The sequence below is a fragment of the Pithys albifrons genome, chromosome 9 (genome assembly GCF_047495875.1).
Source record: "Pithys albifrons albifrons isolate INPA30051 chromosome 9, PitAlb_v1, whole genome shotgun sequence".
NCBI lineage: Eukaryota > Metazoa > Chordata > Aves > Passeriformes > Thamnophilidae > Pithys > Pithys albifrons.
In genome coordinates this window covers 13,550,763-13,577,378 of record NC_092466.1, presented here as the reverse complement: position 1 = coordinate 13,577,378, position 26,616 = coordinate 13,550,763, and the positions used below count along the sequence as shown (strand labels likewise).

General features: G+C 43.0%; 2 protein-coding genes across 7 annotated transcripts in view; one reads left to right on the top strand and one right to left on the bottom strand.

Annotated features, from left to right (window-relative positions):
• NEURL1 (neuralized E3 ubiquitin protein ligase 1) overlaps nt 1-3,127 on the top strand; it is a 149,779-nt gene extending 146,652 nt beyond the window's left edge. For both annotated transcript variants that reach the window (XM_071563972.1, XM_071563973.1), the window contains exon 6: nt 258-3,127. In XM_071563972.1, coding sequence (XP_071420073.1) covers nt 258-499 — 242 coding nt within the window. In that variant the 3' untranslated portion in view covers nt 500-3,127. The remainder of the gene's footprint in view (nt 1-257) is intronic.
• A 12,787-nt stretch (nt 3,128-15,914) lies between these two features.
• SH3PXD2A (SH3 and PX domains 2A) overlaps nt 15,915-26,616 on the bottom strand; it is a 245,191-nt gene continuing 234,489 nt past the window's right edge. For all 5 annotated transcript variants that reach the window (XM_071563708.1, XM_071563710.1, XM_071563709.1 and 2 more), the window contains 4 exons: nt 22,881-23,215; nt 21,975-22,024; nt 19,758-19,877; nt 15,915-19,624 (listed from right to left, as the gene is read on the bottom strand). In XM_071563708.1, the coding sequence (XP_071419809.1) occupies nt 17,729-19,624; nt 19,758-19,877; nt 21,975-22,024; nt 22,881-23,215 (2,401 nt within the window). In that variant the 3' untranslated portion in view covers nt 15,915-17,728. The remainder of the gene's footprint in view (nt 19,625-19,757; nt 19,878-21,974; nt 22,025-22,880; nt 23,216-26,616) is intronic.

The window sequence follows — 26,616 nt, the reverse complement described above, 5'->3', positions numbered from 1 at the left end:
TACCAAATCCTTGTTGCATAGGAACAGCTGTCTCTTGGTTTGCTCTGTGTGGGCAGCAGACCCCAGCAGATGTGGCCTTTCTGCTGCCTTGAGCCTGTAAACCAGGACTCAGCAAGTGGGACCATAGGTCACAGGAGGGAACCCTGGTCCTGAAGCATCCATTTCTGCTAGGGCATGGTTCTCTCTAAGTAGCTTCACGGCAGAAGTTACCCTGGGATGTCATGAAGCAATGAGTGACCTTGCTTTTTGTGTTACAGGCACAGCTCCCAACTCTCCAAGCAGCTTGCCTGAGTCACCCATCTCTCCATCCGTCTCAGGGCCCTGGGTAGATGAATGCACCATCTGCTATGAGAACATGGTAGACACAGTCATTTACTCCTGTGGACACATGTGTCTCTGCTATTCCTGCGGGCTGAAGCTTAAGAAGATGGCCAATGCTTGCTGCCCCATTTGCAGACGGGCCATCAAAGATATCATCAAAACATACCGCAGCACTTAGAGCAACAGCAAATGCTGTGGTGGGGCCTGGGCAGGTGGGGAGAAGACCATGGAACAACACAGGTCGTGGTCTCTATCACCCAGGAGATTAAAAAACTGTTACCTCTCACCACCCTGATCCCCTCTTCCATGGACAACAGATGAGACAAGCTTAGATGCTGCTCTTCTACACTCCAAGCAAGCCCTGAGGCTGAACTCCAGTGAGTCAGGGAAGCTGCAATGAACTACTCTCCCTTGTGGATTTTAAACTTTATCTAAAAAAAAGCCAGCTGACGCAATGATCCCTTTTCTACATCATGCACAGCAGAGGGAAGTCTCCACTGTTAGCAGAGACAGCATGTGGTAAAAGGTTCAACATTACACATCTCCTTCTGAAGGCACCCCATGTGCAGAGACAGCTTAGCAGAAGAGAAGAAACAAGCAATGTGTTTCTGTGTACAACAAGCTTGACCTTAGGAGGCACCTTAGAAAGGATGAAGCAAGGCAAGTTTTGACCCAGCGAGGGAGTGCAGTGAGTACACTCGCAGCAGAAAGGCTGGGGCCAGTGTGGAAAAGAACTCAAAATTTGTGAAGCAAAACCCACTCCATGCCCACAGATAGAAGAACAACCCCATGAGGGCTGTCTCCTGCTCCTACATTGTCATTCCCTGACAGGGGTATTCATGGCAGATTTGGTAAGCCAAAAAACATTAACAGCCTTGCTCCCTCCCAGCAACCTTCAGCCACCTCCTGTCACCATCCCCTTGCATGACGAGTGGCTCTCAATCCCCTCCACCACCTATCTGTGTGTGGTCTCCACCCAGCACAAGGGATTCAGCAGCATCTCTGCTCCCATGGGCCTGTGGAAGAGGGCGAAGTATCTCCCTCACCTTTCTCCCACTACTATCCAGACAGCACTTGTGAGGAGAAACCCCAGCCTCACCCCAGAAGAATGTATAAACCCACATATCTGTGGGTTTCCTTTACTGGTAACTTTATCACTGTGCTTTAAGACAAAACCAGCCAGGTGGTACTCAGTCCTTCACAGCCACACCGGCAGGACACAGCTGTCCTTATGTGTTAAGAAGAAAGGAATGAAAAAAACCCAACAACTTGAGGGATTTGGTTTGCTTTGGTTTATTAAAACAAATTCCCTTCCCTCTTGCTCCAGTTGGGAACCCCTTGTCCCCAACAGGGACAATAGTAGCCTCCATTAGGAGCTGCCTGTCTCCCCTCTTGACCCATCTTGCTTCCTTCCAGGGCAGCAGGGGAGGGAGAGACTGTGTCTGGGTCCTGAGGGGTGGTCAGGGCTAGGGCACCACAGCAGTGGAGTTTGCTCCACCATGTTGCCCTCTGGCCAGACTAGGGTAGGCCATGGAGTTGCACCCTTCCTGTTGAGCTTTTCCTTGCACCTCAGCATATGGCCATTGATGGGACAGAGGGGAACAGCGTGGTGTAGGGATAACAGCATCTAATGTACACAGTTGCTTGCTGCAGGGGACATCATGTCCCATGTGGCAGCGGGTGGGTGGAAGAACACTGGCAGAGGCTGCTCCTAAAAATGCCTGGAAAACACATCCTTGCTGTCTTCTCAAGGAAATGCAAAAAGAGACTACTCACTGAGGAGCACATTATAGAGCCTTTCTCTGAAGGTGCCACCATCACTGCAGCCTACCATGGGGGTCTGGGGCTGCCCCCAGCCCGCCCAGCGGGCAGTACTAACTTGAACGCTGATACTCTGGGTTACAGGGATTTATGTTATTTCTTCACATACCTCTGATGTACAACCCTAAGCCAGCCCTATCCCCCAGGCCAGCTGTCAAAAACTCCAGAGCATCATGGCTCCTGTGCCCGGATGCCCTCACTGAGGGGCAGGAGGAGGCCAGTTGGCACAAGTCTGGCAGGAGTCAGAGCAGCCATGCCAGGAGCACGGCTGGTCCACAGGCAGGCAGCCAGCCTCTAGCGTGCCTGGGGACAGAGCTGCAATGGCACACACAGGGAGCCTGTTTCAGTAGTTACACAAACTGCAGTGCAAGGATTTCAGAAAGGAAGAACCCGGGGGTAAGAAGGTATTGCTGAAATAGTGGATGTGGGGAAATGTGCAATAAGCAGCCTCCCGAGCCTTCACCACACCAGTGGGATCAGTTTCCCTCTGTGTAGGGCAAGACAAGGGGTAAATTTTATTTTTCAAGACAGTCCATCCATGAGTACCAGTGCAGTGGTGTGAATTCCCTTTTCACTGTTTGAATTGAGAGTGTTTTAATATATTAACTGTGTTTGTTTTACTGTGGACCAAACTCTAGGAGTTAGCAGAAGCTGAAAGCTCCCCCAGCATCTTATCTCAAAAATTGGGGTTAAATCCTGCTCCCACAGCAGCTGGCCTCCAGCTGTAAGTAGGGAGAACAAGGCTCTCTCCAGGGAGGAAAAGAAAAACCAAAACAAACCAGCAAAACCAGTAAAAGTAACAACAATCCTAGTATTTTGTTTTCTTTGACTGGTGTAGGTTCCCATGTATCTCTGTATTCTTGTGTCATTTGCATTTCATTGCTTTACTTTAAGATGTTTTGTGTTCTGTTTAAAGAGAAGAATAACTCATTGTGAAAAATTGGATAACTGTGATCGTGAATAAAGTTGATTTAGATATCCTGCAGCAGCATTGGTGACTGAGTACTTACCACTTCCATGAGCACAGCGAAACACAATGGGCAGCACAGTGAGAGGCTGAGGTAAGAGCAAAGGTGGCATGAGAGGCACTTCTTTAGGGGGAGTGGGGTGGAGTGATCTCAGGCTTTCCTTTAGTGCTTGAGGATGAGAGGGCTCTGGGAGTTGGATAACGAATATCCCCTTGACAGACACCATACAAATGTAAGGAAGAAAGGAAGCCACAGAAGTAAAAGTGAGGGCTAACAGTATTCCTGAAAGCTTAAGCCCCATGCTCCTGAGCCTCTTCAAATCTTCCTCTGAGAGAAGCCACAGCTTCTTTACTCTCACTGTCTTCTACTCCTGAGAGCCTGTAAGTAAAACAAAGCCCTCCACCAACACAAGAAAAAGCATGCTAGAAGGAGACCTAGGACATGCTCAGCCTAATGGGGCCAGGTAAGGTGGCTGAAGATGAGGCAGGGCAGTAGCATCCCAGCCCTGAACAGAGCGACATGATGAGAAGGCCCATCAACAGTCTGTGGTCTGGCCAACAGAGGTGCTGAGGGAAGGTGCAGATGTTTTCTGCACATGTATCAAGGGACACAAGGACTCAAAATTTGAATTCTCTAAAGGTGATGGCCAGTTCCTTCAAAAAGTAGCTGCTTTTCTCCATGTATCTGCTCAGGAGCACACTGATAATACAGCCATATGAGATTTTCTCCTCATCCTTTTGTTTCACTGTTCAGCATATGAGAGACTAGCTGGATCACTCTCTTCTCACAGGACATATGAGTTGGCATCTTGTCCCTCAGTGTGGGTGCTCCATCTGCCAAGGGACAGAGATATTTCAAGAGAGGTGTTCTCAGCATCTCCAATTGAAATCCTTCCCATCTAACAGTTCCCCTGTGGCCTAAAACATTCCAGGCTGGGTACAGTGAAACCACTTCTACAACCCAGCTTTCTCCCAACATCAGCCTAAGTAGATCCTTGCTGGAAGTCTGCATACATGTGCTGCCCTGCAAGAGCTGTTGCTGGCTCCTCCTTTCTTGGGGTCAGGAGGACCTCTAGTGGGTCTGGAAAGCCTCCTCATGCCTTCAGGAGCAAGGGACAGAGTTGCACAACACACATTGCCCATAGAAACAGGGGACAGTGACCTCTCAGAAGTGCTATGCCCAAGCACTCCCAGAGATTAGGCCAAGTGAAATGCTAACACTCTGGACCAAACTCAAATCTGCCCCTCCCCTGGCACTGCAAGAAGGACCTGCTGTGGGGTTTCTCCTCTGACAGCCTCAGTCTGTGCATTCCCCCGTGCAGCTACCATGTGCAACAGCTCCAGTGAGCTCTGCATCCTCATCTGCTGAGCATTGCTGGACTCACCCTGCCCTGATCTCCCTCCCCAGGCCATCCCTCACCAAATTCAAACCAGAGATGCAATTTCACCATTGCTCCTAAAGTATTGTCCACTAAGATCAACTGGTGCAGCACTGACCTTCCCCAGCACCGCAGCCCTCCCGTTGCTTCAAGACAGGGCCATCGGCGGGGTGTCCCGGCTGCGGCACAGCCCACGGCTCCAAGCCCACGGAGGGAGAGGACGACTTGAAGATGAGAGGGAGGATGCTCCGAAAGTGGTCCAGGAGCTACAGCGCTGGTCCAGCATCGCCACCTGGTGCTCACTGCCCGGTTCGGCACACAGCCCTTTCTGAAGTCGATTTACTCCTTTTCACAAACACTACAAATACACATAAGTAGGACCACAAAAAAATTGGTCTTGAGCGCAGCACAACGCTGGTACAGGCTCTCAGAGAAAAATGGGCAAGAGGGGAAAAAATTAACAGTGAGTTATAGTGCCCAAGGTGATACATTAGTATATGGTGATTGCATGAGCCCAGAAAAACCCTTTCACAACCCCAAGCTGACTGGCTCACTTGGCACAAGGGGAAGAGGGGGCACAGTTCTCAGCCACACTTGCCACTAAATTTGTGCCTTAAAATGCCCAGGACTGTGTGCTGCATTAGATCTAACTCCTGCATCCTTCAGAGAGCTGGGGTGCCTGAACAGGACCCCCACCTACATACCAAAATGGAGAAACATTTCCTACAGTCCAGCTGGAAACTAGAAAGCAACCTTGTTTCCTCTCTACTATTACATCCCTTGTTATTACCTCCTGCCCTAATCCACTGCCTTTGGCAACCCCAAAAGATGTCCTGCATAAGGAGAGGGGATCCATTGCTAGAAACTTCAGTTGTACCTGTCTGCTGCTTCACACAGCAGAGAACTTCTACTTGAGCTATTTGGCCCTCTGACCTTCAAAGCTGGGTAAGAGAAATCAGGAGTGCCCAGCAACCTTGCAGGATCAGACCTTAACATCTTGTGTTCAAGCACCACCTGCTCTGCAGCGTGCACAGAAGGATAAGGGCTCATCCGACAGCAACCCACCTGCCACAGACCAAAGGGCCACTATTGTAAAAGTATGCTTTTTTCTTATTTTGTATTGGATGCCATATCCTTCTCCAAATAAACATCCTGACTGAGTGATGTAAACTTTATGAACTTGCTCAATGCAGACAAAAGTTCTTCATATTTGAGGGCTGAGGTTACATAAACTAGTCCATAAACTTTGTAGAATAGAAAAGAGGCAAAAATACAGCATACAGTAACAACTAAGGGCCTGGGAAGAAGACGAGCTCCATTATCCATTTAGCCTAAGCTGAAATTTGCAACTGCATGAACACACAAGTTGTAGGTTATCCTGGGAAAGATAAGTTAAGTGGTTTGACAAACACAAGTGGAATCAAAACAGTATTGAAAGAAATTAGGACACCCCCCCCCCCAAAACAAATCAACAGAATCACAATTAAAAAGGTCAAAAATTTATTTTTCCTTAGGGTGTAAGAGGTGATGTAAACAAAATACCAACAAACAAACAAACAAATCACAAGTCAATTCTTACAATCTGCAAGCATTTGAAGATAGAGTACCCTTTCCCCACCTCCCCCTGAACACTGCAAGCCTGCTCAAATGTTAACAGGCAAAAATCCTGGACCCTGAAGGTCCAGTGAGTTTTGCCACGTCCCAAGCTGGGACTAGATTTCTCATGTAAGAAGGACACTGCATCTGTTTTATCAAACAATAAAAAAAATGTCCAACAAAATATAAATATTACAGACAAAGATTAGATTTAGCACCACCTTTGGTCCAAGCAATCAATGAACTGGGAGATGACAGATATACTTTGTTTAACAAGTCCTTTCTCTGCCTGAGTCTTTGAAAACATTAGAGGTTCACATTGCAAGAACTTGTAATAACTCTTGAGAAAACAGCCCTCATACTCTGGCAGTCCCTCACAACCTCCCAGAGTTCTGTGCACATGGAGACAAGAGCATCGTGGCTGGGCACAGCAATCATCAGCAAACATCACTCAGAACGCTTGGCAGAGCCCCATGAGACATGGCAAACACTGTGCCAAGGGTCTGATCCTGCTCTGGCCCAGCAGAGCTCTGACTTCAGGCATGGATGAGAAACAGGAAGGGCCTCCTGAATTTCCCTTCCCACTGACATTTGCCACCCTCCACCACCTGGCAGACTGCAGCACCTCTGTGCTGACAGGTTGTGTGATGACAGATGCCTGGAAGGAGCTGAAATTTCCTCAATGCAGTTATTTCAACATATCTGGAACATGCAAGTCAGGAGTTCTTTTATCAAATGTAGCTTACTCCTAGGCCTGTTTAGGCTCATCTTTTCCAATACACACAAGCCCATCACCGATGCCTTGTTATGAGTTTTTTGCAGAGAGGTGTCACTGACCAATTGCTGTGCCACTGGTGTAGGCCCAGATACAGTTACAAGGATCTGTGACAATCCTAGGAGAGAAATTAAGTTCATAAAGCACCTGGTAGTATTTTACATTTATTGCAACTCCCTCATCTACAAGTGTCCAGAACTCAAATAGTTTTTTCCTTTCCTGCAGGAGCTTTTGAGCAGTCTTAATTAATCATTATTAAATGCAGTTCAATTCCAAGATAACACCAGTGCTAATAAACACCTAAAAAGAAACACCGAGATCAACTTTTAGGCACAGCAATCTGAAGTTTTTGCTCTGCATCTTTATGTGCACCATTGCCTAAGACAATTAGTGTTTCTCATTCCCTGCAGAGACACCCAATACAGAGTTTTCACCTTTATAGACACAGACATGATTAAAATTCCCCAAACAAACATTTGTTTTCACTTCACTGCTTAGAACAAGCTGCTCTAGGGAAAAATCCCAAACCTCAACTGCTTTATGTTGTTTTGCAGTTCTCCAAGCAAGCACTTGGGCATGGCATGGAGAGGAGGCAGCTCCCTCTGTGTGCAGTCCCTGTCCCACAGCCTGACCCAGCCACCCCTGCCTGGGACACAAACACACAAACTGATCCTACAACACAACCATGAGGACAGCTCTGAAACCAGTTCTGGACTGGGCACTACGGTCAAGAAAAGTCTGCAAATCTGGATTAAGGGGAAGATAATGCTTTGCAGAAATGTTTGCCCCCACTACTGTCATATCCAGAGCAAATGAAAACATTGTGCTATGACAATTTCATTGATTCTTGCTAGGTCAAAGACATATTACTATTGTCCTAGGCACAGAACCAGGCCCCCAGTACCATATGTATCAGCTCAATCCTCACAGGCCCACAGCTGATTTGTGCTAAACTTTGATGGACATTTCTGCAGGGTCACTTGGCAAAAAGGAGAGCTATGTATTCCCCACTGATAATGCATCTTTTGTGTTGGCCTACAGAAAAGTTGCTCATCTTTGTTAACTAGTACTCTAATTTGCATCAAATCTACCATGTTTACACACAGACTCAGGCACTGGTCACAAAAAGATCTTCTGGTTTGTGCCAGTTTAGACAGACTGAGGCATCTAACCTGTCATTAACAATAACTCTTGCCATCAATGGCAAAAGGTACTGTTAAGTGCAAAAAGTGTTATTTTCCTAGATTTCAGTTTTATTGAGACAACTGAGAAAGGCGATTTTTTTTTTTATCATCATGCACGTGACTTTCTTTCCCCAGGAAAGCCTCTCAAAGACCCAAGCACATCTGGACCCTTGCAGGAACTGTTCACTGTACAAACAGTTTTATCCAACTGGTCACCATCTCAAGTTCATTAAACAAAAACTAGACAATGCATGAGGTTACAGTTGTTATTTCTGTCTCTGTCTCACATTTGTTATAGGATGTGAGTGTGAAAATACCTGTTAGCTCTCTTAAGAATTAACCAAATTGACCAAAATCTCTAACACCTACATGATGAAAAATATTCACTTCACTACCTTCAGTGGAGCCGGATCAAAGGCCACAAGAAAATATGGTCCAAATCTGTTACCGCAAAAAAGAGTTTCCCCAGACTCATTTTCTTCCTCTCTTGGCTTAACTTGCAACCCAAAACAAACTAAATGGTCTCCTGCCCATAAACTCTCCTAAAAAGAAAAAAAAAAAGCTCTCAGCTATTCCTTCTCATATTTACTGCAACAGAAACAACACCAACTTCTAGACCTTTTCCCAAGCAGAACAGACAAAATGGTTCCCATATTAAAAAGAAAACAAACAAACAAAAACCAAAAAAAGTATCACCAACTTGAATACACACACACTAAGACCAGCCACACATTCCTCTATCTCTGGTCACCGACATACTCTCCCAAAATCCCAAGCTCCCACCAGGTACATTCCCACCACCTAACCACTAAAAGATGGAGCTCTACACCAACACAAAAATGACAACAGCATCTAGTATTCAAGGTCACATCAAGAACATCAGCCACCCAGGAAACCCATGGCAAAAGTTCACTTAGACCCGGCCTGAATCCATTTTCTTTTTAAATTTCTGGTCAACAACATATCTGGGACAGCAAACCCTTAGAAGTTTCCAGTCCAGATACGTGCAATTACTCTGCTAATGCAGAGGAGCACAACGGCTCATACAGATTTCAGCCTTCATTTAACAACAGGTTTAGGCTCCCAATAACTGACTATCCACAATTTCCAGAGATAATTTGGGCTACTTAACAGCTCTGGAAAAAGCTACAGATGTACACAGCCAGCTGAGCTGCTTTCAACACCCACCTTGAATTATCTGCATTTGAACTTTAGCCTAAGCAGCAATCAATCAAACTGCTGGCAGGACTTCGCTTAACATGAAATTTGATATTGAGTCTTAACTGAGGAGGTTCATCTGCATGATTCTCCCTAAACATTGCTAGCAGAGTAATGAGCACTGCTGGCTACAATTAAATCTGCAATAAAGGAATGGCATGGATGTCATGTCCAAGTGAGTCAGACAGCAGAAATGCACTTACTCTGTACACTATTGACCCCACAACACTCACTTAGTACAAAAAAGTCATTGTAATCTACATACACTTTGCTTTTGCAATATTTCAGGTTTGAACTCATCACAAGTAATGAGCAAGTCTTTTCAGCAAGCCTATTCATCATGATGCAGAAAAATTCCTCCTAGAGACTGGAAACAATTATAACTTCCTCTCCTCCCTGAAAATCCAAGACAGGAAATAGTTAAGTCAGCTATTCACTGAACTTAATTTTTAAAAAGGTTTATTTTTATTTTCTTTTTTATTTGTTCCAGTTTACTAATTGCTACAGACTAAGCTCCAGTGACTGCACTATTGTCTTCTGCCCTGCTTTTAGGGGACAGAAGCAAACGAAACCCACATACTCTGGGGGACCCAGAGTCAGAACAGAATTTGTTGTCCAACCAGTCTAAACCCCAAGAGTGAAAATGGGATTTTGTTTATTTATTACTGCTTCTCTGGTGACCCAGAAGCAGTTTAAGAACAAGCTCTCAAACCAGAAAAGAACTGTTTGCACACAGAAAGCTGCCATGTTGTTTACCTTTCAGTCATCAAATACAGAATCAATAACAGCTTTGATGGGGAGTATCTGGAGAAGCCTGAAATATTTATCTAAATATTAAATGTTATATTTAAAAAATTCTCTTACAGTGCCAAGTGACTCTCCCTCCCATCTGTTTTCCTCCTCCCAGCAAACAAGGACCAAGAAAGACAGGTACCATTGCAACCAAATAACCCTGAGCATCAGGGGAAGGTCACTAAACCCAAAGTTTTTCCAGAAGCACCACTAGCACAGGGTTGTTTCACAGACAGCCACCCTTGCCCACTCCACCAGCTGAACCTTGGTATATGCAAACTCCCAGACACACAAACTGCCTCAACTATAACAAGTATGTAACCCATGTTTGTGTTCCTTTGGTGGGTCAGTGGCTTCAGGATACAGATTCTCGTAGCATATTACGGAGTGAAAAAATTCAACTTTTCTCAATAATGACAAATCATAACACAGAGCAGTGATGTATTTAAACTATCTATACAGAGAAAGCACCTGCAGTGTCAGATCAAATAATTTATGGCCTTATTAGAAACATCTTTTCCCTCATATTTTATCTATCTCTCCCCTGCCAATATAGTTACCTGTAATTTCTTTTCTAATTTCTTTCCAAATTATCAACATAATTCCCATAATTTTAATTCAGTAACAAACAGGAGTCTCAACTCAGGACAGTAGTGGCTTATGCTGACAAGAACAGGTCTGTAAAACGCCAGTGTGAAGCTTTAAACCAAATTTATTTATAAAAAAACCAAACACAAAACAGAATTGCACTCTCCAACTAAAAATCAATGCTACCTTGATGCAAGAACAAAAAAAAACATTGTTGATGGGACCAGCCCAGCCCTGACAATATAAAATGGGAGAAACTAATTTGTTCTGCCTCTGCCAGTCATGTCTGCATGCAGCACAACGCAGCTTTCGCTCCAGAAATCGCTGCGGAGTCCCTGACACGAGGGCACCCAAGGAAAAAAGATCTCCCTGTCCCAGTCTTGGCAATGCATGCACACCCCACCGAACTGACACCCCAAAGTAGAGTTATGGATGACTTCTTACAGACATCTGTGCTTTGCTCCAAGTTGGGTCTAAGATGGAGGAGGAAAAGCAGCAATAGCAACCTACATCCCAACCCAAAGTCAGCTGACTGTGGGCTTCTGAATCCAGCCTCTCATACAGTACTTTATTTGAAAATTACAGACACACACAACAGACATGACTACTGAACAGCACAGAGGGAGAAAAAGAGAAACACAAGTACTGGGCAGCACTAGCACAGGCCATCAAACAGTTCAAGTGTGCAGACACATTCCCCATGCATTGTTGCATTGGTGGTCCCTGCTTCTAGCAAGCAACTAAAAGCAAACGAAAATAAAATAACTTAGGCAAACATATGCTCTCAACCCATCTTGGCAGCTATCAAACACTGCACTGGTGCACAGCACTTCAATATGTGGCTAAATAGCATCTGAAGTTGAGAGAAGGAGCCGCTGGCGATGTGAAACCACCAGCAAATAGCAGCAAAGCTCCAGCTGGTTTTAGAAAGCTGCAAGATACGCAGCACAGTGGATCCATGGCAGGGCAGCACCAAGGCTCAGCACTCCTGTGCACCCTTTGGAAGTGCAGGAACAGAGTGCAGGGAGCTTGATTTTGCTGAGAACGGTCCATGCTGAGCACCCACAAGGGTTTTCTGTCAGTGTAACTCTACTGATGCTCATGGGCTTCTTGACAATTTAGAGAAGAGCATGTGAAAGAATTAAATTGGCTCCTCAAAACCAGATTTGTAAAGCATTAGATGTTTCCCAAAATCATGTGATTGATACTATTTCACTACAGCTTCAGGATTCCATTCTTCTGTTTGAATGCAAACATCTCTGGTAATATTAAGGTTTTTTTGACAAACTTAAGAACAGCAGGACAAAAATTAAGCTGAAAGCTGAGGTACACTCCCTCTCCAGAGACATGAACTAGAGCTACAGGAGATGCACTTCCCAAAGCCCAGAGAATCAAGTGCTCTGGCTTTCACATTTATCTTGCACCTTGCAGAAACAGTCCAGTTTTTCAAAGGTGGTGGATTTTGCTGCTACTTGGAAAGTCACATTATTTTTGGCAGATGGAAGTTCTCCTTCCATTCAAATAGAATTTAAGACAAAACATCTTTTGAAGAGTGAAGCTTCTGTCCAACATAATTTAGGACCTAAGAGATCCACCTTTGCAAGCCAAGGAATACAAAATCAGTATCCAAATCATCTGTGAAATTCTGCAGATGAGAATTAACCCAGATAAAATGGGGACCTTTTCTTCTCAGGTTAACAATAAGGAAAAATGAAGAAATAAGAACTTGTAAAAATATTTCCATAGCTCTTGCAATAAATATAAGTACAGTATCAAAATTTGGGACTGCATCAGCAGAATTATTTTCCCTTTTAGTGTTATCATCAATTCTGAAGCGCAACAGAGGACGTAACCAGCAGAGACATACCAGAAGACAGTATCATGCATGGATGACATACAGAGTGTTTCAAGCATAGCTCAGAAGTCCTGTATTGGTAAGGATGTTAATGCACATTCTACCCATAATCTGGGCAACATGCTGCATAATCCTTACACTTTCACAAATAGGTGATACTTGCTGTGAAAAGCAGCCATTCTCAACTCAAACCACCCCAGCTGTCAGTCTCTACCTACCCAAGGGCCCTGTTTTCATCCAGTGGCCCCTTCCCCTAAGAGTGCATGAATAGAGAATTACAAACATTTCACACTGCACGTTCCACTCCAAGTCCTGGATGAGGGGCCTGTTTATTCTATGAATATTGCACTTATCCACTCATTGGATTTGCTTTTTTTTCAAGAATTCAAAGTATTTGGGAAAAAATACAAAAAATATTTGGATACAACACAGGAAAATATGAGTTATTAACAAGCTAGCTATGAAGATCTAAAATTAAATAGTACTAGTTCTATTCTGTTAATACTAGTAATATGAAAATAATGAATGCTTTATTGAATTCCCTTGTTTTTCATATAAGATAAAAGCAGTAACTTTTTTTAACTGAGGAAAGCAATGAATATATATTACAATAAAATATGATTCATTAAGATCTGAAAGTGATGAAAAAAATTATATAATGCCTTCGTCAAACTTTATAGCATCATAATGGAAGGAGTCTTTGGGGTGTGCATCCACAAGGGCCAAATCCATTTCTTAGCTATATCCATGCTGATGTGAAATGCCATTTTGAAGAGTCCAGCCACAAGGCAATTTCAATCTTTCATTATTGTGTATTTGTATTATTTTATACTGATTTATCAATTGGAGTATTTCCTGTTAACACATCAGTTAAGTATCCCAACACTCATCCACTATCTCTTATCTTGAAAAATTTGGCTTGCAAAGGACTGGTACATATGACAACACTCACCCATTGCACAGTGTGACAGCTAAAACAATGAATAGGAATTGCCTCCCATTGGGAAGGACTCCTGATAAAAACACATGACTCTTGCTGTTATGAGAAAGTATTTTGAAAGGGAAGACAAGGGAAACCAGCAATTAAACTTTTCAGGCATTATATAAACCTCAATAACGAACTCAGAAGTGCTCATTATTATTAAAGTTGCAGTATACAGCAAGATAATTTTCACATTCTTTAATTTTGTTCTCTGGCATTGGAGTTTGGAATTTCTGCTGGTCCAAATTCAAGAGGCTTTGTAAAGCAAGGAGAGTGAGTGAGAGCAAGATGGTGAGAGGAGCAGTCTCTCCCCCCAGAGGAGGGCCCCCTTCAGCTGCAAATGGCTTTGCTCTAGCCCTGCAGAGCTCTTTCTCTTAACAATCTGGTTCAGCAATAAACCAGAAAGACAAATTTAAACAGTACTATTGATTTCTGCATTGAGTGTTCACTGAGGTGTACATTACATTTAAATATTGCTCTTGATCCAGTGTCAGTTCTGACAAATTTAGTAAATAAAAGGAGACATTAACATTTTTAGAAAAGAGCTAAAACACTTCTAGCACTACACTGTCCTCTGAGCACCCTGCCAGATTTTCCTGCTCTGCAGTCAGCTTTTCTGATGTAGCTTAAGGCCTTTCCCTCTTTCACAGCCAACAGTATGAAGAACTTGCTATTTCAGGTATCAGTAGAGCTGAGCAAAATTAGCTGCTTGCTGATGGAAAAAATAATTATTTTCTGGACATCTCTCAGTTGAAAGAATCAAAAAAAGAGATCAGTGAGAAATGCTATGACAATGGTAAGATGGGAGGGGTGAAAACTGCACTTGGGAGTATTTGCTTTAAAAGTGCCCTTTTAAACACAAGCAGCCCATCAGCCACCAAGCAGAGGGAAGCCCAAAGTGAAGCCTTCCCACCAGGCTGGAAGCAGCATGCCAGGTGTGCCACATTCATTTCTAGCATCAAGCAGGTCATTGCACTCCATCCTTTTTGCTGGTACAAGTGAGGGCAGAGGGAGTGTAGCTTTGCAGCCCACCTGCAGGCTCTGGCCCCTCCTCAGAGGGCCATGAAGCCTTTGAGATGGCATAAAGGAGCAATTGAGTCACAGGGCACCAAGCTGCTGCTTGAAAGAACCCTGGTGGCAGTACTGCTGGCACCCTCACTCTGCACCACCCTACACCGCTTGGAGCTCTGCAAACCATCTCCCTGCAAAAGCCAGAGCTGGAGAAGTGAGCCAGCAGGGTGGAATGGGAGCTGTGGAGCAGACTGGTGCCTGTTGCAGAGCTGTCACAGGCAGATCCTGAAGCCCTAAAACCTGAGCCTCATGCTGAACTTGCATCCACTGGGGACCAGCCTCATGCAAGGCATGTGGTGGCGAGGCATTAGAACTGCCCACCAAAATCAGCTTTGCCTCCCCAAACCCTGCAGGGACTCCTGCAGCTCAGAGGTGCCCCAGACTTGGCTTTTCTGGATGCAAATGCGAGTATTTATAGTAGCCTTGGCTCTCCTGTCTGCCCTCCTCTCCCTGGGTAGGGGCTCACATCATGCCACAACATACTCAGAGAATTCAGTGGCTCAATGCAGAAGATCTGGGAGCTGTGCTTTACATCCTCCCAAAGAGATGACCTATATGGGAATGTCTTTAAACAAAACTTTAGAATATTTTAAATAATAAGTTAATTCTTAATAAATATGTGCTTCAAGAAAATGATAATTATATACTGCACCTTTAAATAATGCACTTAGTTCTCTGCATTGGCTTCCATTCAGTTTCTTTTATTGTTAAAGTGCATTAATTCAAAATAATGAACCACTTCCGCATCATTATTGTTAAAATAAATCATAACATTAATACGAATCACTAAGTCACTACTATTAGTACTGCAATCTAGCAGATAACTCTATGTATTGCTCTATTTAATACTGTCCAGCAGAAGAATATAATACTTCTATTATAATCTCACAACAGCTCCAGAAGTCTTTTACGGCTGCTACCATACTAGTACAACTAAAAATGGGGAGAAGTGTGAGAGACAGGGCCACAATGTCTCAGATATGCATCCAGTAAGATGTAACTAACTGGATATATGCTTATATACTGTATGGTAAGACATTAAGGTACAAAGAGGACCCTGCACACTGTGATATGAGCTGTTGTGCAGTTACACCTCCTTCTCCTGACACCACGATTTAAAGAGATCCCAAACAAACAATCTGCCCTCCCCACTTGTATGCAGAGAGCTGCTTGAACCACAGCACTGTCTGTAGCCAGTTGTGGCACCTCGATGTTGTTTCAGATACCAAAAGGACATCAGTCACATGAGCTGTAGGCAACTCCCTCAATAATACCACGGAAATTAATGAACCCCCCAAACAACAACCCACCCAAACCCACCCCCCACCCCCCCAAAAAAAAAGGAAAAAAAAAGAAAAATGAAGAAAGAAAAAAGACAGGAACAATATATAAATTGCGGTTTGGGGTTTTTTTTGCAAACATCCCCAATAACATATGATATTGTTGTGCTATTTTACTCAGCCCCTTAATCCCAGCTCTTTTGAAGCCTTTATAACCTTTAACTTCTGAGCCAAATCAGCATGTAATTCTTTGTGTAAACCAGTAGTGAAACAGTCTGCCCCTCCCCCTTAAAACAGATTTACAATGGTGCCTATTAAAGGAACTAGATGTTGATCTTGAGTGATGAACAAGGCCATACAATAAAAAAAAGTGTGACTTCCTTAAGTACAGTAGGGATTTAGTCAATTATATTTACAGTACGAGGCTACCTCAAAAAACCCTCCATATTCCTTGCCTTTTCCAATGGATAGCTCTTCCACTTCCCACACCCACGTGCCACGTTTCAAAACATGAGTTAGGTAAGGCAAACAGAACTGGAACTAGAGGAGGCAGCTTCCTGATTAGATGCATTGTAGATCTAATTGCTTTGATATTAAACCTCTGAGCCTGAGAAGCCCAGGCACACTTTCCAGTACAAATGTACTTTTTGGATTCAAGTGGGAACAGAAACACGTATTTGGCTCCTACTTCAGTTTTAAGTCTCTTCTGGTAAAACCAGACACACATACACACACACACACACACAAAGCAAATAAAGTAAACCCAGAATGCACAGAAAAGACAAAAACAAAACACAAAAACAATTCCCCAAAAATATACAAATTAAGGATGTGCAGACTGAGTTTGATGGCTTTTTTTTTTCCTCCACTCATTGTAAACACTGATGTTGCAGAAGGTTACAGATATTTCTCACTAATACCTTGGTGGGCCCTGCCAGCATTCAGCACCCTTGGATTTGGACCAGAGGGCAAAACAAGAATCAACACATTTGACAGCTTTGTCTTTAGTGTCTTAAGGGACTTTTGTACACTTTGATATTATGACAAGTTTTGAGAAACCCAACTCTGGGAAGAGAAATAACCAGGATCACCTGGCTGGAGTCAGGCATAGAACTAAACATGGAGCCTACAAAGTTATCAACGTGCTTAAGCATGGGGTTTGTAGATTTTGGGTTTTTTACAAGCACCAGTAGGCATCACTGCCCTAGAACACCTGAAATCCCAACTTAAAGAACAAGACAGAATGAAAGGAAACAAAAAGCCTCCAACCCACACCACCTGATTGCCTTTTCCGATGAGTTAGCAGTAACAACACTGAAATCAGAGACCAAATCTCTCCACAATGAAAAGGCTCCAACTCTGGACCTATGAACTGGTGAGTATAGTAAAGAAAAAAAAAAAAGTGAGCATCTTCAAAGGATTAGAGTCCCTCTGTGTTTCAGAAACTTCCATTTTCTTCTCACTGTAAGTTGTGGAGAAGCATTCAAAATTCTTGGGTATTCCACATATGGACAAGAATGAGGAGAAAGGGAGCCAATATTGTAAAACAGAGTTTGGCACGGAACTCCCCAGGCAGATACATGTGTATTTTTCTCTCACAAAAGGCACACGTTTGGTTTCCTATCAATAATGGGAAGGATGGGATGTCATACCCTGTTACACATACAAGATTATTAACAACTTCACAAAAAGGCATTTGACTATGCTGCATCTTCCTCAGAGTTGTTTACAACATGTAAACCCCACAAACCTCTCCAGAACATGGTAAATTTGTTCTCAATCTAGACTCCTTTGTACAAACTGGAGCACAGGGAAACGTCTTTTTGTGTAGCAATGGGTTTTTTCCACATGTACACAGCAGGAACAGTATAAATTAGGGAGGTTAAACATATTGCAGTATTAGTTCTTTTTCTCCAAATAATTTGAGGGCACCCAGCCTTTGAATGGCTTCACACCATTCATGATCTGGCAGTACCACCAGCCATTTGGGTTCCTTTCAAGGACCTCCATGCAGACACCTTCCTGAAACCCTGCAGTCTCCTCATCCCCTTCATAGTCTGCAATAGAAACATAGATGTCCTTGAGATTGTTGTGGATAAACTGGGATTTCTCAATAGGTTTTGGCCTGACTGTGGACACAGGGATCCCATTCCTCTGCATAGGAAGGTTGGAGGGTGTCTCAGAGCTCTCTGTATCCAGCCGCTCAGGCTGCTTTCCCTTTGTGTCACCAGGCTGTGACCAGGCATTGCTGAAGGAGGAATTCCGACGGACGGCCCTAAGCTGATCTGTAGCTGTTAAAGACTCATTTCTGCGCAAGGAGCATGACAGGTTGTTATCCTTGGGTGGTGGAGACACAAACACTGACTGTGGACGGACAGCAAGTTGTCTCACACCATTCCTCATTTTAACTGGCCCTGATGCTTTTGAAAATCCACCAGGAGGTTTGCTTGGGATGGGTGGTGTTGCACGTTTGCTCTGGTTGATGGTGTTCAAAGCCTGAACCCTTTTCTCTATTTTCTCTAAACTGTTTGACTTGTTTTCATTTTTCCTGTTCCTAGCAAATGAGGAATCAGTCTCTGCTGATGAGGTTTCTCGCTGGTTTTCAGGGAGAGCCAAATAATGCGAAGGAGCCCAGCCTTCCATGTCTCCGTACTTCAGGTACCACCATCCACTGGCTTGCTTTTCCAGAACTTCCACTTCTACTCCTGCTGGGAAGCAAATTTCAGAATCCTGTACCTTTTGGTATGAGTCAGTGGTCACATAGAAACATCTGGAATCATTTTCTTGCTCAGTCTTGGCTGTATGGCTGGAGCAGAAAATGCCACGGGAAGGAGCTGTGATGAGATCAGCTGAGCCTCTTCTGATGGGGTCATCTTGGTTCTCAGAAGCTGTGCGTGGGGGGCTTGCAGACTCTTCACTTCTTGAACCTTTAAGTCCACCTCTGAGCTGCCCAGTTGGCCTCAGCTGACGCCTTAAAGTGCTAATATCCATCTTTTCTTGGCTCTGAGAATCTGCCTTGTTCAGGAAGGGTTTTGGCCTAACAATTGGCTTTGCTCTAATGGAGGGACTCTGTCCAGGCTCTTTCTTCATGCCTGTTCTTGATATGCTACGTAAGCCAACGTCTGAAGCTGACCTTGGTTTTGTCTCCTCACTCCTGGAATAGTGACATTTTCCAAGATCGGGCTGGATGTTTTTGTCTGTCTTGAGCTTCATGAGTGATGACTTAGGAGAGCTGGAACATGGAGAATTCCTTTGGATCAAGGACAGAGAGGAGCTTTTCTGAGAATCAGAATCTCCACTGGATTCCTTATTAGACAAAGCATCTTCCACATAACGTCTGAATCCCTCATTCTCATAGATGGTCTCTTCTTCATGAGCAGCTTCTTCTGAAGACTCTCCTACTTTGAACTTTGTTTTCTGAAGTGATGACACAGGAGAGGGCTTGAGGGGCTGAAACAGTCGTTTTTCAGGAGTGCCCTCGTCATGATGACTTTCACTCACTTCACACTCTGAGTCAAAGCCAAACGCGGGCACATCATACTCAGGTTCTTCATATTTCAGCTTGTGGGGAGAGTCCTGGGTATCTCCTGAAGAAACCACTCCAGGAGTTGTTCCTTCTTCAGAGTCTTTTGGTTTACTGGGAGGCGCTGGGGGAGGGACCTTTGGGCGGGTTAAAGTACTGGTTCTTCTATTTAAATTCGGTTTCTTCCTCTTGTCAATGTAAGATGCTGGAGCCCATCCTTCCTTCTCTCCAATCTGCACATACCACCAGCCACCAGAATTCTTTTCTATAACCTAAGAGGTGACAAGGAACATGTCACTTAGACAAAAATCTCAACCAATTGCTGTGGAAACTCCTCCCCTTTCAATCAAGTCCACTGCAATAGCCAAATATTGTAAATTTTCCAGATACACTGTTAAGGCTCACCTCTGCTTTTTGTCCTCCACGAAAGCTTATGCCATCAGAGATACATGACTGGAACTCTGCAATGGTGTAATATTCCACTTCCACAGAGGGTGGCTCTGGTGGCTTGGGTAACTGAAAACCCTGTGGTAAATAGGACATTTTGTTCAATTAAACCAAAGAAACCATGAACTGAACAGCAATATGAAAAAAATAATTGCCTTTATTCACTAAAACTCTTCCTTCTTCCTGTGCTATTTCCTAATTATAACTTCCCAGTTCTCTAGAGTAGAAGCGGATGTATTGATATGGGCCACAAGAGAGAAGCCTTTCAACATATGCACTGTTCATGCCACCTTCATGAGCTATTAAAACTGTGATAATCTTTACCTGAATAACAAAATATTTTACTCATGGGCCATAAAGTGTGAGCTGCCATTCCACTCACAGTAACAGCAGCCCATTTATGCTGAGATTTTTTGCACAAAGACCCAGCTTGCCATGATTGCGGAAAATTGCACAGCAACAGGCCCCTAATAGGTTCTGCCTACCATTAAAAGTGATCCTAATGAATTATTGCTCTTAATCTGCTGCTGAATTTTTAAACAATCTGAATTAGTCAGTGATATGACCTAATGGACATCTATTGTAGCAAGAAGCAAGGATAACATCATGGACCCCTAAGAAGGGCCTTTCTCAGCCAAAGCGCTACAGAAGTGAAGGACTTCACTATAGAATCCAGTTCCTCCCCAAAACAGACCCAGACCCTTTATTCAACTCAACACAATCCTCATAAAGGCTCTACATGAACTGGGGCACTGCTATTTACAGCCATTCTGGCAGCATACCAGACCCCTCTAAAAGCTAAGTGCCTTTACATTAAACTGTTACATTTTAGAGTTTGCTAGAATTATTTTTAAGGTGATAGATGCGATAAGAGTCCTTTAAAGAATTTCAATATTGAAAGCATTTCAGTGCACAGGGCTCATCTACAGGACATCTAGATGACGGTGAAGCTTCACAGCTTCTACTGCTCACCACTTAGAGTTCCATGAAAGAACTGCAGTTGTGACAGGATCTCTTGACCACAGGTCAGAGTATACAGAGACAGACACAGGACAGCCAAAGACAAAAAATGATCCTTAGACATAAATGGGAGAAAGGCAAATTGCATACTGTGCTTTATTCTCATGCTCCTCCATTTCTAAGACACCCTTGTTGTAAGTAAGAGTTGATGTTTCATCATGCACAGCATGTGGTATTCCTCAGAGAATGTATCTCTGCACCTTAGGAACCGTGTCTAACAATGTTATAATTGGATGTTTCTGCACTATAAATGCTGAAATACAGCAGAAGCACAGCATAATAAAATGCCTTCAGATAATAGGATGGTTTGGATTAAATGAAGATAATTGGAAACAGCAGATATGTTCAGTTTCATATATAATATCACTGTTACTTTTAGCATGGGATTAAGTGTCATAGTCTTACCGAAACAAAGTGTAATTGAAAACAATGCAAAGAAAAATAGGAAGAAAATGTTAATATGCTATTCATCCAGTTTAAGAAGCATCTCAGATGACACAGAAAAATTACAAGTCACATAAAGGGTAGTGCAAAGATTAAACACTATGTATTGCCTAGATAAAACAAACTATTAGCATGACTTTTGTGTAAATACAGTAATGAGTAGCTTCTATCTGAAGATGAAAGCCCTAATTTCCAATTGGTATAAACTTCCAGAATTCTAGCTTTGAAGATAAACAATCATAGGAGGTCTCATTCTTGTAGCATACATCCTTCCTTAAGATTTCAACCCACCTTAAACACACACAAAAGTGAAGCTTAGCCACCTCAAAGATGGTAGCAATGGGTGGAGGGGATACATTCCCAGTTACTTAGGACAAAAAAAAGTCAAAAGATTCTGTTTGGACCAAAGATGCCCAGAGGAACTTTAAACCTTCCGAGTCAGCCAAACAAGTTTAATGCTCATGCACAGAACACAGTAGCTTTAGTAAGTTCTCCCTTCAGATCTGATTATTTGGGGTAGCATTTTGAATATCAGAAATTAACATTAGTATGTCCTGAGTTTTGCTCAATACTTAAACAATTAAATGACCAGGCATGCAAATAAGGGATCTCTCAGATACTCCCCTGCACATTGCACAGATGTGCAGAAAGTTTCACAAAGCACCCATACACCTACCCCACTGCTAACATGTACCATAAAACAATACAAACCAGACTGGATTCCCTTCGGGGGGGTGGCCTTGTTCTTAGATTTGGAGAACCTGAGAAGCAAAGGGAAAAGGGAGACTTTATTTAGCTTTGAAAGTACTGTTAAGCACATTTTTCAGCAGCTCTCTGCTGTTACACAGTTTGAGAATATTAGAAGTCAGTATTTGCAATATTTAAGGCATCTCTATGAAACAAGATAGGAACCTATGAGGGTGTATTAGAAATATCAAGGTAGCTAAGCTATTCACGTCAGCTAAGCCAGCAAATTGAAGCAGAATCACTGCCAGAAAGTAGTGGATTATATTTTCTGGTGGAACTGACCAGCTCCATCAGACTGGCCAGCAAAGAACTGGCCTAATACTCAGTTTCCCCCAGCAGTAAAAATAATCCACCAAATTAATAACATTCACACCGTCCTCTATCACAGTATTTTGCCATTCCTTGCATAAGACTAGTGTCAGCATTTGCATTTTGCAGATGGAATTGTAAAAACATTATAGCAACCTGCCCCCAGGAAAACAGCAGAACAAATGCAAGAGAAGACACACGTGATTTCCTTAACTTGAATACACCATCACATCATCTGCATTTCTGGGGTAGGAGGACAGATTTCAGTGTGTTCAAAAGGAACAAAACAGTCTTCTTTGGGAAAAATAAACAAAAGAAGGGTAAGATAAAGTGCTATCAGCCAGCCCATGTACAAAATGAAATTAAATTTTATCACTGATACTGAAGGACCACATTCTGGAGTCCCTGTAGATAAATCTATAAGCAGTGCAATGGTCTGTGTCTGTGGACTCAGCTGTAAGACCAGGACACGTGGGACCTTAACTGACAGGCAATGTCAGCCCTGAAAGGTAGAAAACAAAATTCATTGCAAGCCCATGAAAACTCAGACTACTGCCTTACTTATTTGAGCTCTTTGTGGTGCTATCCTTGCTATGGCTGGGGATCCTTGGGCCAGCCTGGAAGCCTGCTTGTCTGCAGTCATCATGGCATTGCCATTAGAGTCATTGCACAAGATGGGCAAGCTGATTTCCTTCTTGGTGATATGGGTTTCTGCAGTCTCATTTTCTACTTGAGCTTCCTTGTCAGTGGATGATTTCTTGTTCAGCAGGTTACTGATCTCCATGATGTTTCCTATGATTTCCACTGGCCCAGTTAAGTTCTTTTTTCTAGATGGAAGATCATCTTTAGCCTTCTTCAGATACGAAGCTGGGGCCCAGCCTTCTTTGCCTAGGTACCTGCAGATGCAAAAGGAAACATCATCACATCAAACACAGCCTTCTCACTGATTTCAGGTAGAACAGCTAAAGCAAAAGTGATGGATGATAACATTAAACAAATTTGCAGTTCTCAAATGAGATTTTGTGTTCTCTAATAATTTATCACCTATTGATTAGACATGTCAAAATCAGTGGAGTTAGTAGTGAAATGTGGAGTTAAAAGCCACTAATCATACTAAGGAAGGAGTCTTTCTGGACAAGAAATACAGTTACTCACAAGGTAAAGGGCTTCACGAGTCTGTTTTATGCCCCATCCCTCAGACAAGCCTAGGCAAACTCAGTATTTTCCCATACAGCAAAAGAGAAAACTAGTGAATAAAATATTTTAATAGCTTTTGTACTTCCTATTGGCAACTCAAAATGGAAAAGGGCTAAAATGAGAGTGTTACAGAGTCCAGCACAGAGACCCTATGCCTGCAGTTTATAAGATCCCTGTGCAAGCCTCCCTCCTTGCAATTATAATGAACACTGCCTCTCCTTCCATAACTCCCAGTTCTGTATGATCAGCTTTCTCTTATGGAGAATATGGGACTCTTAAGCTACCACAGCTTCCTCTAACACTGCAAGATTGAGAAACAATTTGACTAAAGGAAAAAGGCTTTGATGGAGACTCATTTTCCTGAACAAGCTAGAGGCTATTTGAAGAAATAAACTGGGAAATCTGAACAGACACCTGAATCCACTGTGTGTTCCCAAAACACTAGACTGAGCTGATCAAGCTACACTTCAAACTGAAGTCATTCTTCCACAACTGGGCTTTGGGGAAGATGTTTTTTCTAACTCCTGCTGTTCCTAACACCTCAGCAGAGATTTCAGATTACAATCAGATTCCAGGGAGAACCATGTGGATGAACTCTGCTTTCCCTAATGAAATCCTAACTTGCTACAGAGTGAGTCACTGAAACCTTTCTCTCTTTAATCTTTCAAGATACCCAAAGCAGGAGCTTAAACTGAAAGTGAGAAAGCAGGCACCATTAAAATCCTGGTGCTCAGGAAATCTGCAGGAAATATAAAGGTTAGAACAGTAGGACTAAGACTCTTTAATGAAAAAGGAGCCTCATTAGCCAGCAGAGGAAGGAGCTGGGGCATGTGGGATATGAACCAATCTTTCCCTGGCAGGTGAACATCTTTGTCATGACAATACTTGGACTCTGAGGTTTGTGGTGAGATTTTTGCATCAAGCCTCATCCTGGGCTCACTTACCACATCCAGACACTTGAGAGTGGCACTGGGACTTTATGGGGAGAACAGGAAAATGCAGTGTAAATTTGATTCCCTAGACTTCTTTATTATTCTTCCTGCACAAGAGCAAATACAACTGCTGTACTTCCAGCAAAGACTACAGGGATCTTTTGGTCCAAAATGCTGCCTTGTCCTCCCGGCTTCCCTAGATCACTCAGGATACTAGAGATGCTGCTTCTTCCTACATACCTACCTTCCATCACACATGAAGGCAACAATATGTGATCTCCCCTGCTCAGGCACTTTAATGACAAGTTTTTCCAAGGATTCTGGTGTGGCTGGAAAGCATCCCAATGGCTCTGAGCTTTGTTTGACACATGGAGACTAACAAGAAGTAGCAAAATGGTAATGACTTGATTTGATTTCAAACAGATATACAGCATCCACTGTGTGATACTATATCAAGATGCAATTTGGATCTATTCAATCTTGTCCCTTTTGGGGCTTTTCTGCTAAGCCTCAAACCAAGTCAAAAAAGAGAAGGAAAAAAGGCCTCAATATGTGCCACATTTCCTGTTGTGGTAAGGTATCTCTCAGTGCCATTTTTCAGCCCTGAAGACTTTTGGCTTTCCCAGTTGATGGCCTTTTTGCAGAGGTACTGACCAATGCTTTCTGTGCATCAAGAGAGGGTATTTTTTATAAGTTTACATGATCTGTAGGTGTAAAGGTCTTCTTCTGTGAGGAGGCCACAGTAGCCAAGGCACTGAGCACTCCAGTTCCAAATGTTACTTTCAACAGAGCTTGATTGTGCAAAATCAGCAAGAAAAAGCAGTTTACATTCATCTTAGCTTGTGGGAGACTTAACACGTTTAAGATCAGAAAGGTAGCCACAGGCACGTTCTGTACTGGCTTGTCAGTTCTCCTGCCAACTGCATGTATTTGGATCAGCCTGTATAACCCCACTGCTTCAAGCACCTCTGATTTCACATAGTTTCTCCCAATGAATAGTAGCAGCAATAGTTGGACAGTTAGTAACTCTGGGCAACACACCCTCAAGTAGAGAGGCTGTTGTGGGTGATTTCTTCCTGTGAATTAGTCAACACAACCTGAAGTCAATGCTGAGCAGTAGCTGCTAGTAAATCCCAGTTAATTTCTGCAATCTCACAAATAAAACCTATTTATGTAAGTCAAATAGGCTTCTGTTTTTTACTTTAGTCATTAAATTTGGTAATCTTAAAGCTCTTTGCCAACATAACTTTAGAAGACTACTTGGTGTACCCATTTTATAGGTGAAAGGACTAAAGCAACTCCTAATCAGTTTCAGGGAAGTTCTGAACCAGCAATGATCTTCATTTCACACCTAAGAGTTGAATCACAAGTATCCTTCCTTCATTTATATTCACAAGCTACTGGAGACATTTCAACTCCATCCTGGATTCCTCCTCATTTCAGTGCTGCTAATACCTCCCAGCTGCACTTCATTCACATGGGCTGAGGCTCAGAACAACCACAAAATGAAGATCCTGGCAAATAACAAAAGCTTTACTTAGCACATTGGTACGTACTTGCCCTGCAGTCAGATCCACTTGGGGCACCACGACACTGCTTCCAGGTGACAGTAATAGATACAAAGTAAGATCTAAATGAGGGATGTTAGTGCCAGCTTTGGGCACACCAGGAAGAATGCAGATATACTGAATGCAATACAACAGTAAGAAGGATACCAGGTCAGAGCCTTTCTTTCATTTCTCCAGAGTCCTGATGTTTTTTCTTAAAAAAGTCATAATGCACACAGGACAAAATAAAGACAGACATCACTATTGTTTCTAGCTTCTACAGTATTTAATTGTGAGGGTCTAAGAATTAGGTGCAGTGATTTGGTTCCTTCATGATTCCAAAACTCTCCCTGTTTATACTACATGAAGGGAAAAATGGATTAAAACCATAGGAATGTTAAAAAAAAAATCAGAAGTGCCTCTGTAAGTCTGAGAGTCACATCTGCTTTCCAGCTCCAGAGCACTGGAATTACTCCAGAGGGAAGCAAACTAGGAAAAAAAAAAGAAATGAAAAAAGAAAAAGAAGGACAGGAAATGAGGATCAGCACATGGCCAAGAATTTGGAGAAATTACGTATTTAAGGTGGAACAAGCTAATATCTTTAAGGTGGATCCATTTGCA